Source organism: Condylostylus longicornis, unplaced genomic scaffold (assembly GCF_029603195.1).
Source record: "Condylostylus longicornis isolate FDR11 unplaced genomic scaffold, ASM2960319v2 ptg000072l, whole genome shotgun sequence".
In the NCBI taxonomy this organism is placed as follows: Eukaryota; Metazoa; Arthropoda; class Insecta; order Diptera; family Dolichopodidae; genus Condylostylus; species Condylostylus longicornis.
Window position 1 is genome coordinate 2,739,290 of NW_026578040.1, and position 15,291 is coordinate 2,754,580.

At 34.8% G+C, this 15,291-nt stretch overlaps 1 protein-coding gene across 1 annotated transcript; it reads left to right on the top strand.

Annotated features, from left to right (window-relative positions):
• The first annotated feature begins 1,731 nt into the window (after nt 1–1,731).
• Nucleotides 1,732–5,513, top strand: LOC129612368 (uncharacterized). The gene is made up of 11 exons (XM_055525927.1): nt 1,732–1,773; nt 1,840–2,206; nt 2,278–2,371; nt 2,423–2,456; nt 3,339–3,539; nt 3,915–4,104; nt 4,327–4,502; nt 4,551–4,689; nt 4,759–4,889; nt 4,970–5,341; nt 5,490–5,513. The coding sequence occupies exons 1-11, from the start codon at nt 1,732–1,734 to the stop codon at nt 5,511–5,513; spliced, it is 1,770 nt and encodes a 589-aa protein (XP_055381902.1).
• Nucleotides 5,514–15,291: the final 9,778 nt, after the last annotated feature.

Below are 15,291 nucleotides of genomic sequence, written 5' to 3' on the forward strand. Positions count from 1 at the left end.
AGAGATAAAAAAAACTTTAAAAAGAGAGACAATCACCAAATTCTTGAAATAAGACCAAAATTTTTTTTAATGGGTTTTCAATAATATTACTCGTATTAGTTTTTGGAATTCATACTAAAGGATATTCTTCAAGAAAAAAAAAGAAAAACAAACAAAAATTTGATAAATCTGGCTCATTTTTTATTTTGCTCAATAACCTTTTGTGAAAATTCCTAAAAAGCCAATTTTTTGACAGCTCCTTTTTATTTACATGACGCCATTCCTTATTCACAGCGTTCTCAACAAAATTGGCTTCAAAAATTTAAAATCACAAAAATATCGCTAAATGATTTATTGAATGATTTTTTTCTGGCTTTAATTGATTGCACTGATTGTGATAATATATCTAATATGATCACTCACTGACGCTCCTGAGAGCTCTTCCAATTCGCCGAACCGGTATCCCACCAAAAAGCGTTCCTCCTCCGCATCAGAGCGGGGCACTCGTATATAATGTTCTTCAACTCCCCTTAGGACGGAAGCGCCGACAATTCCATCGCCGCAGTGTCAGTCGCCGTCCCCCATCTGGTCAATTCGCTGGCCACCTCATTCCCCTTAACATTACTATATCCTGAAACCCAGCACAAGGTCACCCCACATAGCCCGCACAAGGCCCTCAAGGCTGCCCTCAACCGCAAAAACAATTTAGATTTGACAGTGCACGAATCCAGCGACGTGATATCTACGTTAATGATGACCGCTGCAGCTAATACTTTGCTCGCTACCGCCATCAACAGAATATATTTTCATTCCAAGTGTATAACATGACATATTCATATTCTAATGCCTTAGAAAATTTTATGATCTCGAGAAGTGAATAATTTTTTGATATCTAATTTTGTCAGGAAAATTTTTGAAGGAACTGGTTATTTATAATATTTTTTAAAGATTTTTTTTTAAAATTACTGAAAAATTAGGTTTTTTATTGCTTAAAATTTTAAGTAATACTGCACTCATAACTTTTTATGTCAAAAATGTAGTTATCATGCTCTGATAGAGAACCCTAGAGATATGTATGTAATATCTATGTATATCTCATTTTTGTATTCCAAATATGTTGATTGTTGAATGAATCTTTTTGTTTGTCTCAATTATTTTAGTTTATAAATTTTTAATATTTTTTTTTAAAACACTTTACTCATCACAAAAATAAGTTTCAAAAATAACAATATTGCTAATGATGTTATTAAAAAGAAATGTCATCACAAAAATGCTAAATTTTTTTAGCGGTAAAAATTCCTTTTGGCGATAAATTTTTGGAAAATCTAAAAATGGGACCCCATATTTTTTCAATTTTAGTCAGAATATTTTCTTTGTATTAAGCCTAAGCATAGTCGATATATTGTGCATACATATTTGCACATACAATCTTCATAATGAATATCTGCTTAAACATTAATTAAAATTCTTTATTTTTCAATTTTTTGATCTTCAATCTCGTAATTAAATTTGTAAACGTTATCAAATATCTATGACTAATATCTACATACATACATACATATATTTAAATAAATATGACTTGTAAATGTCATTATAATAACTTATATCGATGTCCTTCACACATTCAAATTAAATTCGTGTACCTTACTAAAAAATAAAAGTCAATGCGTCAAATAAGAAACGGATAAACTGCTAAAAATTTAAATTACATTAAAATTGTTGTGTAACGATATACTGAATTTTTAAATAACAATGGACATTCATAATTTGATTGAATTGGGTATTCCAGAGAAAGTAAGTTTAATAAAAAAAAGTTCTTAAAAAATCGAATACCTACCCTATTTTTTTGGAAAATTGCAGGTAATTGCAAAAAAATTCATCGACGAGTATCTTAATCCTACTGAAAATATACATGAAGCATTATCTGTATTTATAAGCTTTTTGATCAATATAAGTACAGGAAATAAGACCAAATTAACAAGATATGATATCAATTTAATTGAGAATTTAAATTTTAAAAATATTTTCAATGGTCTCAAACCTCATGAATTGGAAAATTTACTGAATTCCAAGGAATATGATAACATTGTACTTGAAATGTTAACATATATGGGCACAAAGAATTATACAAAAACTTTTCAAAAATTTTTTAATAAAATCATGACATTTTTAAAAGCGATGCAGCAGTCTGACATCAAAGGATTAATTGATTTGTCTACTTTTTTTAGTAAGTTTATAATATTAAGATTTTTTTTTAAATTAAGTTTTGCGTATTTGGAGGTATAACTTTTATAAAAGGAATTTTTGAAAATTTTTGCATCGTAAGTAAAGTGGAAGAAAAATGGCTGGATATTTGTGGGGAATACATGTCATTGGCTTATACAGGATTTCTGTAATTGTGCAATAAATAAAATTGATTAGATAACTATTTTTATGGTTTCAGATCACCTTATTTTGGATTCTATGCTTTAGATCGGGTATGCAACGTTCATGAATTCAGTCTGAAAATATTTAAACGTGATCAGGATTTTTTTATAAATTTCATTATGGGTCTAAAATTTAAGGTTTTAAAATCCTTAAATAAGACCCTGAATTTTATTACCGTAATTTTTAATTTGTTTTAGGTAACCAAAATGTGTTCAAGAGTCTTAAACTGCTTAATAGTAATTTTGTCAAAAACAATTAATGCAAGTGAAAGTGATATCAAAAGTTTTAAAGAAAAGTTGTTGGAAAATTTTGATTTAATTTTCCACTTATTTATACAAAATGAAAGCCCGAAAATTGTAAAACTCTATATTAAATTGTTTAAAATTTTAAAATTTGATTTCCATTTGACAGAACCACAGAAGTTGGAATTTTTTATAAAAGTAACCAAATTTGATAAGCCAACAGAACTAGGAATATATTTTATAGATTTTATGAAAAGTGAAAATTTAAGCGAAAAAGAAATATTTTTTTATGTTTTATTGTCTTCTACAAAAAAAAATATTAAAAACTTATTTAATGTAGCAAACCTATTTTGGAATAATTTTGTATTTATTAAGGATTTAAACTCCTTTTTAACTTATTTTGGAAAATTGAAGAAGGACTTGTTGATCTATTTTTCCTGGTTTACTGTGTCACTTGTGGAGTTCTTACACAGAAATAGATCTAATGAGGAATTGCAGTTGATATTGAAATTAATTCCAGCAATACTAAGAAATCAAAAAGATATGAAAAATTTGCATATAGTAAACGTCTTATTGGAAATGTTCGGAAAAATTGATATAAAATACTATATATTTCGAGAAGAGAATAATAATTTTGTAAATAGTGATTTTCAGGTCGTAAAATATTAGATTAAATATTTTGATTTTTAGAATTTTGATAATTTATTGAAAGAGATTATTGATTTAAGCCCACACAACATATTTTTTGAAGACACATTTAAGAGAGAATCTTATATCAAAAAAGTTTTCGACATCATCGATAAATTCTATGTTTCTGATATTGCAAAATCAACAATTGTCACCTTCGTAAATGATATAAATTCTAAACTAATTCACATTTTTAAAAAAGAGGTAAGAAATTCAGTAATTTTTTGTGAATATGTATAATGGCGCAGCAAGAGTTTTCCAGTAGATATTGGTATTGAAACAATGAAATTTTAATCATTTAAATTTAAGCTTCTCTTTCTTTATAGTAACTTGAAGCATGTAAACAACTGTTTAAATGTGACATTCAAGAGTTTTTGATCGTTTTTTTTATGTTTATACTAAATAGTTTTTAAAAATTTAATGTAATATTTTGTAAAATATTAGATTAATATTAAAATAATTTGAAAAATGATTTGTAAGAAAAGAAGAGAAGCAAAAAATGAGACATTAAATTTTTTTTTGAATTACACCGGTTTTGTTCTCTACTGTATATAATATGTACATTATTTTTGTTTGCAGGCAAGCGAAATAACTAATAAAATTATTAGAGAGTTTTTGGCAAGTAATGTGGAAATTGGAGAAGCAATTTTTCACTCTTTTGGTGTTGAAAATTTAAAGATCGAAGACTTGCTCGCACTACAGTTTGGTGAATTTAAAGCTGAAGGAATTCTAACTGCAGTATTTTTAAATGGCAAAAATTACGATATTGGTATTTTCAACAATTAAATATTATTTTGCAATATACATACATATGCGTTATGATCCCAAGTTCATAATAATTATTCTTAAGTTTTCTTTTAAAAAACATAAGAAATTATTTATTGATATATGAATTTATTAAAAATAACGTTCGCGCTAAAACTAAAATTTAAAAAAAATTATGTTCAGCAAAAAAATTTCATTATTTGATTACATTATCAACGGTTTTTAGGGGCATACACCATTAAACTGTATTGTGATTGCGTTTGTTTATTAAAACAAAGTTATGAAGTGGGCGATCTCAAAATAGAAAATATGGAAAGCAAATTGTATTCACTTGTAGTAACTTTAATCGAATATTTAATAACAAAAGCTTATGATGTGAAAAATGTCGATTTTATATTTAAGGTAAAAAATATTTTCTCCTTCTAAGCTAACAATTTTATATTTCTTTAGTCAGTTTACGTGTTTTCAAAGTTCTTGCCAATATTATATGAATATAAGGATAAAATGGACATTCAACAATTGACGTATTACTACAACCATACTGCAGAGACAGTTTTTCTTTTCGCTTTCAATAATGAGGCAGTTTGGGGTATGTACTTTGATTTCATACTTTTTGAAACGAATAAATTTAAAGAATATTAATAATTTTTTAATTTAGAAGATTTAGATAAAGAACTAAAAACAAAACTATTGCTAAAATTTTTTATATATATGCATAATTCTACATCTCGATTAACCAAAATATCAAATTCAAAATCGATTTGCAAGATTTTAATGCTAACTGGTGCAGTAAGTATCTTTAAGGACTATGCCAAACATATTAATGGTTCAAAAAAGCAATAAATAATTTAAAAGAAAATACCTTTCAGGAACATTCTTACAACAATGAATTATATAATTTAGTAGAAGTGTTATTAGAAAACCTTAAAGATGAATTTATAAATATTTATGTAAATATATTATTTAACATTGATTTAAGTCCCACTGAACCGCTGTATGTTCTGGCTATTGATAATATTCGTAAGATATATAAAGAGAAATTTCCTGTAAAAGATTCAATAGCTAAAAGCGAAACCACATTTTTGAGTATCGATGCAGCCGTATTTTTTACGTTATTAGAAAAAATACAATTTAATTTGGAACGTAGATCAAACAATAAAGATGTTAACTCTTCTAATACTCTCGGAAATGTTTTGAAATGCTTGGATTTTTTTGATGAACAACGTTTAGAATTTTCAAATGTGTCAACAGAAATTAAAACCATGTTGTAAGCAAAATAAAATAATTATTACAATTCAAAATATATTGAACACAAGCATAATTAATGAAATTGTCATCATCTTGTTGTGTATATTATAAAAATATGTAATTATATATTCTCTCTTCTAGGATCAAAGAAATTTTCAACCTTAATTCAAATTTTATTCATTTAATGAATACAGATGAAAAACTAATTTTGAAAAATTTTCGAATGAAATTTAAAAATGTTTTATGATTAAATCAAAGTTTATCAGAAAGACACAGGAGTTGTGTGCCTAGCAAATACTTTCGTTATCCTCAGAGGCGTCTACATTGGTTTTTAAAAAACATATATTGTAGATTTTTGTAATTTTTGTTTAGTTTTTTAAATGAAATAAAAAGGAGATGCGCATAACACATATTACATCTTTTTTAATTACACTTACATTTTTTTTTAATTCCACTTGGTTGGTTGGTTGGTTAGAGTGGCCGGTGCGACCCGACTGGCCAACACCCCAATTAGCACCGACGTGCCGTTTTGCTACCACCGCCTCGTGAAACCCGGTTGTCAAAGTACGTTGGTCCAGGGCCAGCGATCAGAGCCACCCCGTTCTTTTAAGGAACTTATTTACGTCCCCGATACTTTTATTAGAAATGTTCCCCAGTTCCATTATGTCCGTTTCCCCAAATGACAACAACCTGGCCCTTTGAAGAGCCGGACACTCGCAGAGATAGTGAAAAAGCGTCTCTTTTTTGTCTATCTCCCGACAACTGCGGCATGACGTATTAAAGGGAATTCCCAGCCTAGCTGCATGATCCCCCACAGGCCAATGCCCCGTGTACACAGCCACTAACTTGGCTATGTCCGATCGAGGCATCGCCAGGAGGCTCATTGATTTCTTATGGTCGTATTTCGGCCACGTCTTCCTAGCCGTTGCACATGTGCTCAGGCCCCTCCACCTGCGGTCCGCACATGCCACTTGGAAGCGGTATATATCAGTTTTGATGGTGTTTATAGGGACAAGAACTCGCTCGGCCCTGGAGCCGTCCAATGCCGACCCACATCTGGCCAGCTCGTCAGCCCGCTCGTTTCCTGGTATGTTCCTATGTCCCGGAACCCAGAGTAAGGTGATACTATGATGACTGCACAATCTCGTCAGCTCATCGTAGCAAAGCCCTACCAACTTTGAGAATATCTTTAGCGAATTTAGAGCCAGAATCGCAGCCTGACTATCCGTCACAATTGCGACCTCCCGGGCCACAACCAAATCCCTTCCCAGGATTTCGCATGCCTTCCATATGGCGAATACTTCCGCCTGGAACACGCTTGATCCGTTGGGAAGGCGATATGACTCCGATATGTTCTGAGTCCCTGAAAATACTCCAGCACCGACCCCATTCCTATCCTTGGAACCGTCAGTGAAGAGAGCAACATCAAAGCCTTGCAGTGGAAGATTTCTTTTCCACTGCCCGCGAGACGGAAGCTCAACCCGAAACTTCTTGTCAAGCTCAAGTCTAGGGATGCAATAGTCTGTAGCATCCGCAACCACTCCGTCCGGTAGTGACTGAAGGACATTGCCGTGGCCATACGGCCTTTCGTGCCAGCACTCAGCTTCTCTGAGTCTAACGGCGCTTGCCGCGGCCAGATTCTTAATATGGATGTCTGGTGGAAGCAAATGGAGGAGTACATCCATAGCGTCCGTGGGCGTCGATCTCAATGCCCCCGTAATGCTTATGCATGCAGCCCTCTGTACCCTACCGATCTTGGTACAGTTGTAAGCTTTCCCCAACGCCGGCCACCACACGAGTGAACCGTAAGTTAATATAGGTCGTACAATGGCCGTGTATAACCATAAAACCATTCTAGGTTTCAGCCCCCACCTCCTGCCGACCATCTTTTTGCAGGTGTAAAGTGCCGTACAGGCCCTGTTCACCCTCTCTTGCACGTTAAGCTTCCAGTTAAGTTTAGAGTCGAGTATGACTCCCAAATACTTAACTGCCGGACTCAAACTGAGCCGCAAACCACCCAATCGGGGCAGTCCAAAGCTCGGGATTTTTGTCTTAGTCGTAAAAAGTACAAGTTCCGTCTTGGCTGGGTTCACTCCAAGGCCACATCTTTTAGCCCAAGAGCTCACCACATTTAGAGATCCTTCCAAAACCCCACTGATTGTTGGAAGGTCAAAGCCGGAAACCAGGATTACTAGGTCGTCAGCGTATGCCACTGCCTTCACTCGCCTTTCTTCAAGTTGCAGTAGAACCTCGTTCATAACAACAAGCCACAAAAGTGGCGAAATCACCCCACCTTGGGGCGTTCCCCTACTAATGTACCTTGCGACACTACTATCACCAAGATCCGAATACAGGATCCTGGTCCGCAGCATGGATAATATCCAGCGTACCAAAGCATCTTCCAACCCCAACTGAGTCAGAGAATTTTCTATGGCCCACGAACCAATATTGTTGAAAGCCCCTTCCACGTCTAGAAAGGCCGCCAACGTGTATTGCTTATAATGGATAGATTGTTCGATAGTCCTCACTACCTCGTGTAGTGCGGTGTCTGTGGACCTTCCCCCGCAATATGCATGCTGGGAAGGCGAAAGTCGAACTTCCTTCATTCTGTTCCTGAGCCCTAGCTCCAGAACGCGCTCCAGCGCTTTTAGAACGAAGGAAGTCAAACTAATTGGTCGAAAATCTTTGGCGCCCTCATGGCCCCTTCTTCCCGGTTTGGGAATGAAAACAACTTTTACACGTCTCCACGACTTGGGCACGTATCCAAGGATAAGACAACTTCTAAAAACTTTTAGAAGCCACGGAACTATTAGTTCCTTCGTCTTCTGTAACATAGCTGGAAATATCTCACCTATCCCCGCCGTTTTGTATGGAGAGAAGTTGTCTATCGCCCAGCTAACCTTCTCCACCGTTATAATAGCTTCAACCATTTCACTCAACACAGGCTGCCCCGGAAGGGAATCCAACTGGATAGCCTCCCGAGCCGACCCGGTATTACCCGGGAAATGCGTGTCCACTAGTAAATTGAGAGTTTCCATAGATGTTTTTGTCCATGTCCCACCCTCATCCTTCAGAAAAGAAGGACCGGTATGGTCCTTGGAAAGCACTCTGCTCAATCTGGCAGAATCCCTGGTACATTCTACAGTTCCGCAAAAATCCCTCCAACCCTGGCTTTTTGCGGAACGGATAGCCCTTTTATACTCTCTCAGGCACTCCTTATAAGGTTGCCAGAACCCATTCTTGTAGCAGATATTGAAGACATCCCTGGTAATCTTCCGGAAATTACTCAAATCTTCGTTCCACCACGGGGGATACTTTTTTTTTGAATATTTCAAAGGACAGGATGCTCTGAAAGCCACGCCCATGACTTTCTCAAATCTACTGATTTGCGCATCAAGTTCTTCGACTTCTTTAATATAGTTGTTAATATCGGGCATGACCATGAGCTTGGCCCGCACGATGGCTCTGAATTTAACCCAATCTGTTCTTTTAGGGTTCCTAAAAGGTTTGGGATTCCCAACTTCGAATCCCACCGTGAAGACTATCCAGGCATGGTCAGAATACGACCTTTTGCTAGATACCCTCCAGTCCTCGATTATACAGTTGTTAGTTTTGAGTGTTATATCTATCACATCTTCCCAGCCAGCAAACCTGTCTGTGCTAGGAAAAGTGAAGGTAGGGGTGTTGCCTCTATTTGCTATCTCTAGATTACTATCTAAGACAAAATTAAATAAAGACTCACCTCGTTCGTTGATCTCTGTGCTGCCCCAGAGGGTATGTCTGGCATTGGCGTCGCAACCCATAAGCAGACTTGCTCCTTCGGCTGCGCCAACCTCTGCTAGGTTTTGAACTTCCGGAGGTGGAGCAGGCCTATCATGAGCCATGTAGACTGAGCTCATTAATAGGTTCCCGCCGTTTCCTTCAATCCTCACCACCGTCATGTCTGCGGTACTGAAATTAGAGCAAAGAAAGGCTTTTATATGTTTTTTAGTTAAGACACAAGTTCTGATCTTACCTTCAGCTGGATCTACAATCCTGTAGAATAGGTTGTATTTCTGGGTGCCCAGTCCCTTTATCCTGTTACCGTTCACCCAAGGCTCCTGAATTAGAGCGATGTCGATGTCTTCCTCTTCTAGGAAGATCAATAGGTTATCCGAGGCTAATCTCGAATGCTTGAGATTAACCTGGATTACCCTCATCGCTCTTGCTCTTATCAGCCACCTCCATCTGTTCAAGGAGCTGGCTCGCTTCTTCTATGGCGTCCCCTTCTGGGTCCGCATTTCGAAATATTTTGAGCTTGGCATGCCGTATGCCAAACCGCAGTCTGTTGTCCCTCCTGTCCAACGGCTGTAGACTCTCCTCATTAATGAGAAGTAGGAAGGACTCACTGTTTTTCTGAGGTTCCTCCTTCTTGATAATTTGCCAATCATCCATCGGCACCTCAGGATTGGCAATCTTTAGGACCTTTAGCAACTTGTCCCTAGCAATATTCATCTTAGGGATCCAAATACGAGCCCGGGGTCTCCTAGGAATTTCCTTAGCTGGGATGAGCTCAATCTTGGACCCATCCCATGTATCGCTAATCTTAGCAACACACGAACTAAGAAAATCCCCGGAAAGCCGGTCCTCGCATTTGATCACCCTGTAGCCCCTGACTACCTCAGATGAATCGAAGCTCAGGACTTCGTTGCCATCGGTCGTTAGGAGATGTTCAACTACCATCTCCGATAATTTTGCTTCGACCTTGCACCATAATTCGGAGGACAACTTCAGGTTGGTAGACTTTCTGTCCACCACCACAAACTGGAGATGATCACGGACCACCTCGCTCATTGTTCTCCCCTGTGCATGATTTCCACTTGATGTTGAAGGTCTGGTTGTCCCTGGCTTGACGACCTTCGACCTTTTGCTCTCTTGAGCATTTCTTTCTTCATCTTGAGACCTTACTCTTTTTGTGGTCTCCTGAGGCTTCGTGCTCTTATACGCATTGTACTCGTCAATTACCTTCTGGTATTTGACTTTGTCCTCCGCGTCTTTTTCAGAAGTTTTACCTTCTGCTTCATTTTGGGCAATCTTGCCTAAAATGAAGATGGCCTTCGAATATCTCTTCTTGAGTACGAAGGCGGGTTCTTTTGATTTTCTGCTTTTGGAACTATGGCTGGTTCCTTTAGCTTTTTGTGTAGATTGTTTTGGTGGTTTTGCTACCTTACTGGTTTCATCACCACCAATCGATACACCTGCTTCCTGACTGGAAGCCAGTTAATTCCACTTACTATGTCCGAGAATAAATAGACAAAACATATCTACTTATCTATTGCAAATATTAATTTGTCCAAAATTTCAAACCGTTGTTAAATTAATTACATACTTTTAAGACTGTAATATATAATAATATATGACAAATACTTACAAAACTTATAAACTACATAAAAATGATCTGCCGAAATAGATAATTAAGAATTACAAAATCTTGCCACTGAAGTAAAAAAAACGATAGCAGAAATGGTAAAAGATGGTACCTATAATAAACACTATATCTTGGTAGTCGCCTCTTTTGAAGTGATGGAGTATAATTAAAAAATGTGTCCATACATATGTATTTTGTTTTTATTATGGAACTTCAAGGTTCAAAATTGATTTTCTTCAGAAAATTACAAAATTTTTGAAAAGGAACTTGTCGCTGATGCTACTAACAGAATATGTGCATATTTTTGTATAAAAGTGAATTTGAAAAAATCGAATGAAGACAAATAGACCGAAATCCTGAATTCTACTAGTAAAGTTTGAATTCAAGAAACATTCTTATAAGGAATTTCATAACTAAGACTATTCCGTTTAAATAAATATGAATTATAGAATAGTATGAATAATCAATATAGAGCAATGAACACGACGGAATAAGCTGTTATCTGTTCCTTAGATCAAATACATGAAGAACGAAATGTTTGAGTTGTATTAATTTATAAAATTTTATTGCAGTTAACCATAATAAACTTATTAACTAGTATGTGGATGAAATAAGAATTGTCACTAATGAAATTTTAATTAGAATTGCGAGTAGAGACGAAAAATTTGCAGATTGTGAAAAACTAAGCATAGACTGCAATTATTCCTTGGTTTCTCATAAATCCAGCTTCTCTGAGAACGTACAACTATTTTTTTTTGTGAAACCAAAGTTGTCAACGGCAACGACTTACTTCTTAAACCTTAGATTAACGGCGGACCGGGGAAATCAACTGTTTATTTAGTATTTTGCATATTATAATACTACACAACATGGAAGCATATGATGTATAAAAAAACGGTAATGGTTAAAAACGATTTTAGGCTGTTTTAATGCCGTCGGTAATTTCGCTTCATTACAAGCAGTCCCAATTTATACGCATACTAAGTATCCTATATTAACATTTCGTTGCGAAAAATCGCTCTCGTTTTGTTTTCAACTTAATTAACGTGTCTGCGGCTGCAGCTTTACTAAACTCATAGATCTAATAATACATACAACGTTCTCATATTGTTATTTAATGTTTCATATTTTTCTGCCGGATGACCAGATTTCATTAATTATAATCATTGAAGCTTGATAATAATTATATTATTGTTAAATCCAATAGACCGCGACTTCTTTAGTAATTAAGCTTCATTTTAGCCAGTATTTCAGGCTGACGGCCAAATATACAAAAGAAGAGGAGTTACTTCGTAAAACCAAAATTAGAAAAATGCAATGGAAAAAACTAAAAGGAATAATACCCCAGATGGTAATTCATTTAAGATGAAAAATCCATCCTCGAAAGAGGCCGATCCCACGGATTCTGTGGGAGATCAACTATTGCAGGATTCAGATTCGTCAATACGGGTGGTAGTATCCCAGGCCACGGTATTGAATAAAGCTACTGGACAAAAAAATGAATTATGCAGTCCTTTCACAGTGTCAAGTAAAACTAGACGGTCACCACCTCGTAGTACGTAATTAACAAATGAGTCAGATAGTGAAACACCGCTGAACGTACATCAACAAAGGGTAATGCAACTCATAATGCTGGATAACAATGCACAGTCACTGAAAAGAAAAAAAATATCATCAGAAGGAAACTTACCTGAATTGCAAGAAGTTGCTAGCTATAAAAAAATAGAACACAAAGTATGTAGTGAATATGAAACAAAAATTAATTCTTTGGAAAACAAGTTAAACGAGGAAAATAAAAAAATATCAGAATTACATGATATTGTTTTGGCTTTACAATCAGAAAAAACGCACACAAAAACAATAGAACTAATTATAATTAACGACACAAAACCAAAAGAAACAGACTGGTTGTTAACAAAAAACAAAAGAAATACAAAGAAAGGGGAAGCAAGAACTCAGTCGCCGACAAATTGGAAAAATAAAAATATAACCACAGTGTTCAATTACAAAAATAAGGAGAACGATAAAAATCAGAACAAATATAGCCTGCTTTCACCAAGTATACTATCGGAAGGCAGTTTCCAATTTGAGTCAAATATTAGTACACCTACACAGAACAATGAAAATGAAATTGAAAAGAAATCAGAGACAAAAAGAAATCACAAGCCACCACCAGTAATATTTAGTAACATAAAAAACTACACTGATCTTAACAAAGACCTGAAAAGTAAAAACATTGCTAAGATGGAGTGGCACTGATACGAAAATAAGCAGACCTGACCTATAAGGGTAATGGTCAGGCACCTTCATCCATCGTGTGATCCAGATGATATTAAAAACGAATTACTGGAAAGAGAGTATAAAATAATGAGTGTAGTAAACAAAATATAGTAAAAGAAAATTAAATGAAAAAGAATATATCACTAAATTACCACTGTTTATGTTAACATTTGAAAACACTGAAAACATAGAAAAAATATATAACATAAAATACATATGCAACATGAAGGTGAAAATAGAAGCATTAAAGAGCATTAATCAAATACCACAATGCAAAAGATGCCAAAGGCATGAACACACTCATAAATATTGCAACAGGGAACCAAGCTGCGTTAAATGTGCAGGTAACCACCTTACAACCGTTTGTACTAAAAGAAAAGATATACCTGCGAAATGAGGCAAAGATATACCTGTAATGAGGCACACCCAGCGAACTATAGAGGATGCATAATTGCAAAAGAATTGCAAAAAAAAAGAAACATGCAAAAGAACATAAGAAATGGTATAAGCACACAAGGTGAGACTATACATACCTATAATAGTAACACAAGTCAGAAAGTCGTAAAAGAGATATCATATGCACAGGCAGTAAAAAAAAATCCAAACACAAAAGAAAATGATTTCAATGAAGTTCTGAACAGTATTTATAATTTAATCAGTAATCTAACACTTAGGCTAGATAACATCGAGAATTACCTACCTGGTACAAGAAGACTGAAAAATGAAAATGATCAAAAGCAATTAAGAATCGCCACCTGGAACGCCAACGGTATAAAAAACAAAATACAAGAACTTGAAGTATTTCTTATAACGCACAACATAGATATTTGTTTACTTTCGGAAACTCACCTGACGGATCAAATGTACCTGAAAATAAATAATTATAATACTCACCTAAGTCGACATCCAAATAATCAATCCAAAGGTGGGAGTGCTTTAATAATAAAAGATAATCTAAACTACAATGTACAGAATAGCATACAAAATATTGAATGTCAACTAACATCAACTGAAATAAAAACAGAAAAACGGAAACTCGTTGTTGGTGCAATATACCTACCAGCCAAATTCAACCTGAAAAAGAATGAGTATATTAAAATTCTAGGAGAAACATTCATATTAGGTGGGGGATATGAACGCCAAACATGTCTCATGGGGATCTAGATTATCTACATCAAAAGGAAAAGAATTGAAAGCAGCAGCAAATTGCCAAGGTTGTCATATCCACTCAACTGGTAAACCAACCTACTGGCCCACTGACGCAAATAGTTTGCCAGATGTATTGGACATATTTACGAGTATAACAAAAAAAATAGCTACAAATTGCATAAGTATGGAGGATAGTTATGATCTGAGCTCTGATCATTCTGCTGTCATCTTAAACCTGAATGAAAAAGCAATACCAAAGACAATTAAACCAACGTTAACGAATATAACGACGGATTGGGAGAGCTTTAAAATGGATATAGAAAATTCAATTGAACTAAGATGTACTATAAACACTACACAACAACTAGAAGAAGAAACGAATGAAATAAAATAACTAATTAGTGAAAAGAGAAAAGCTAGAAAAAGGTGGCAATTAACGAGAGACCCGGCAGATAAAAACATATTAAATAGAAAGACACAGGAGATGAAAAGAAAAATTCAAAGTTTTAAAAACGAAAACATGGAAAATTACATCAAAAACTTAACACCAGATGAAAACACTGATTATTCGCTGTGGAAGGTTACAAAAAAACTCAAGAAACCTATTGTACACATTTCACCCATAAAGACAACAAACAACACTTGGACAAGAACAAATGAAGAAAAAGCACATACATTTGCAAAGTATTTAGAAAAAGTTTTTAAACAACATATGGTAACAAATTTTTTTTTTCCTTATTCACTCCTAGAAGGAGCGTAGGGCTAGTGCATGATTTCTCATGCACTAGTTTCATAGCGTCATAGAGTTTAACTAGGTAGGTGACTAATCTGCCGTAGTTTTATTTATATTATTTATTTGAGGTTATTAATATTTACTGTTTATTTTTCTTAGTTTTTTTTTTTTAATATGGAATATTACGAATATTTGAAAATTACTTGTATAATATTTATTAGTATTGTATATTAAGTTATAATAATATTGAATATAATTTTTATAGTGACCTGACCGGGGTTTGAACCCGAGACCCTTCGGTTAAAGGACCGGCGCCATAACCACTGCACCAATGGTCAGATTATGGTAACAAATAATAACATACAAAATGAGCA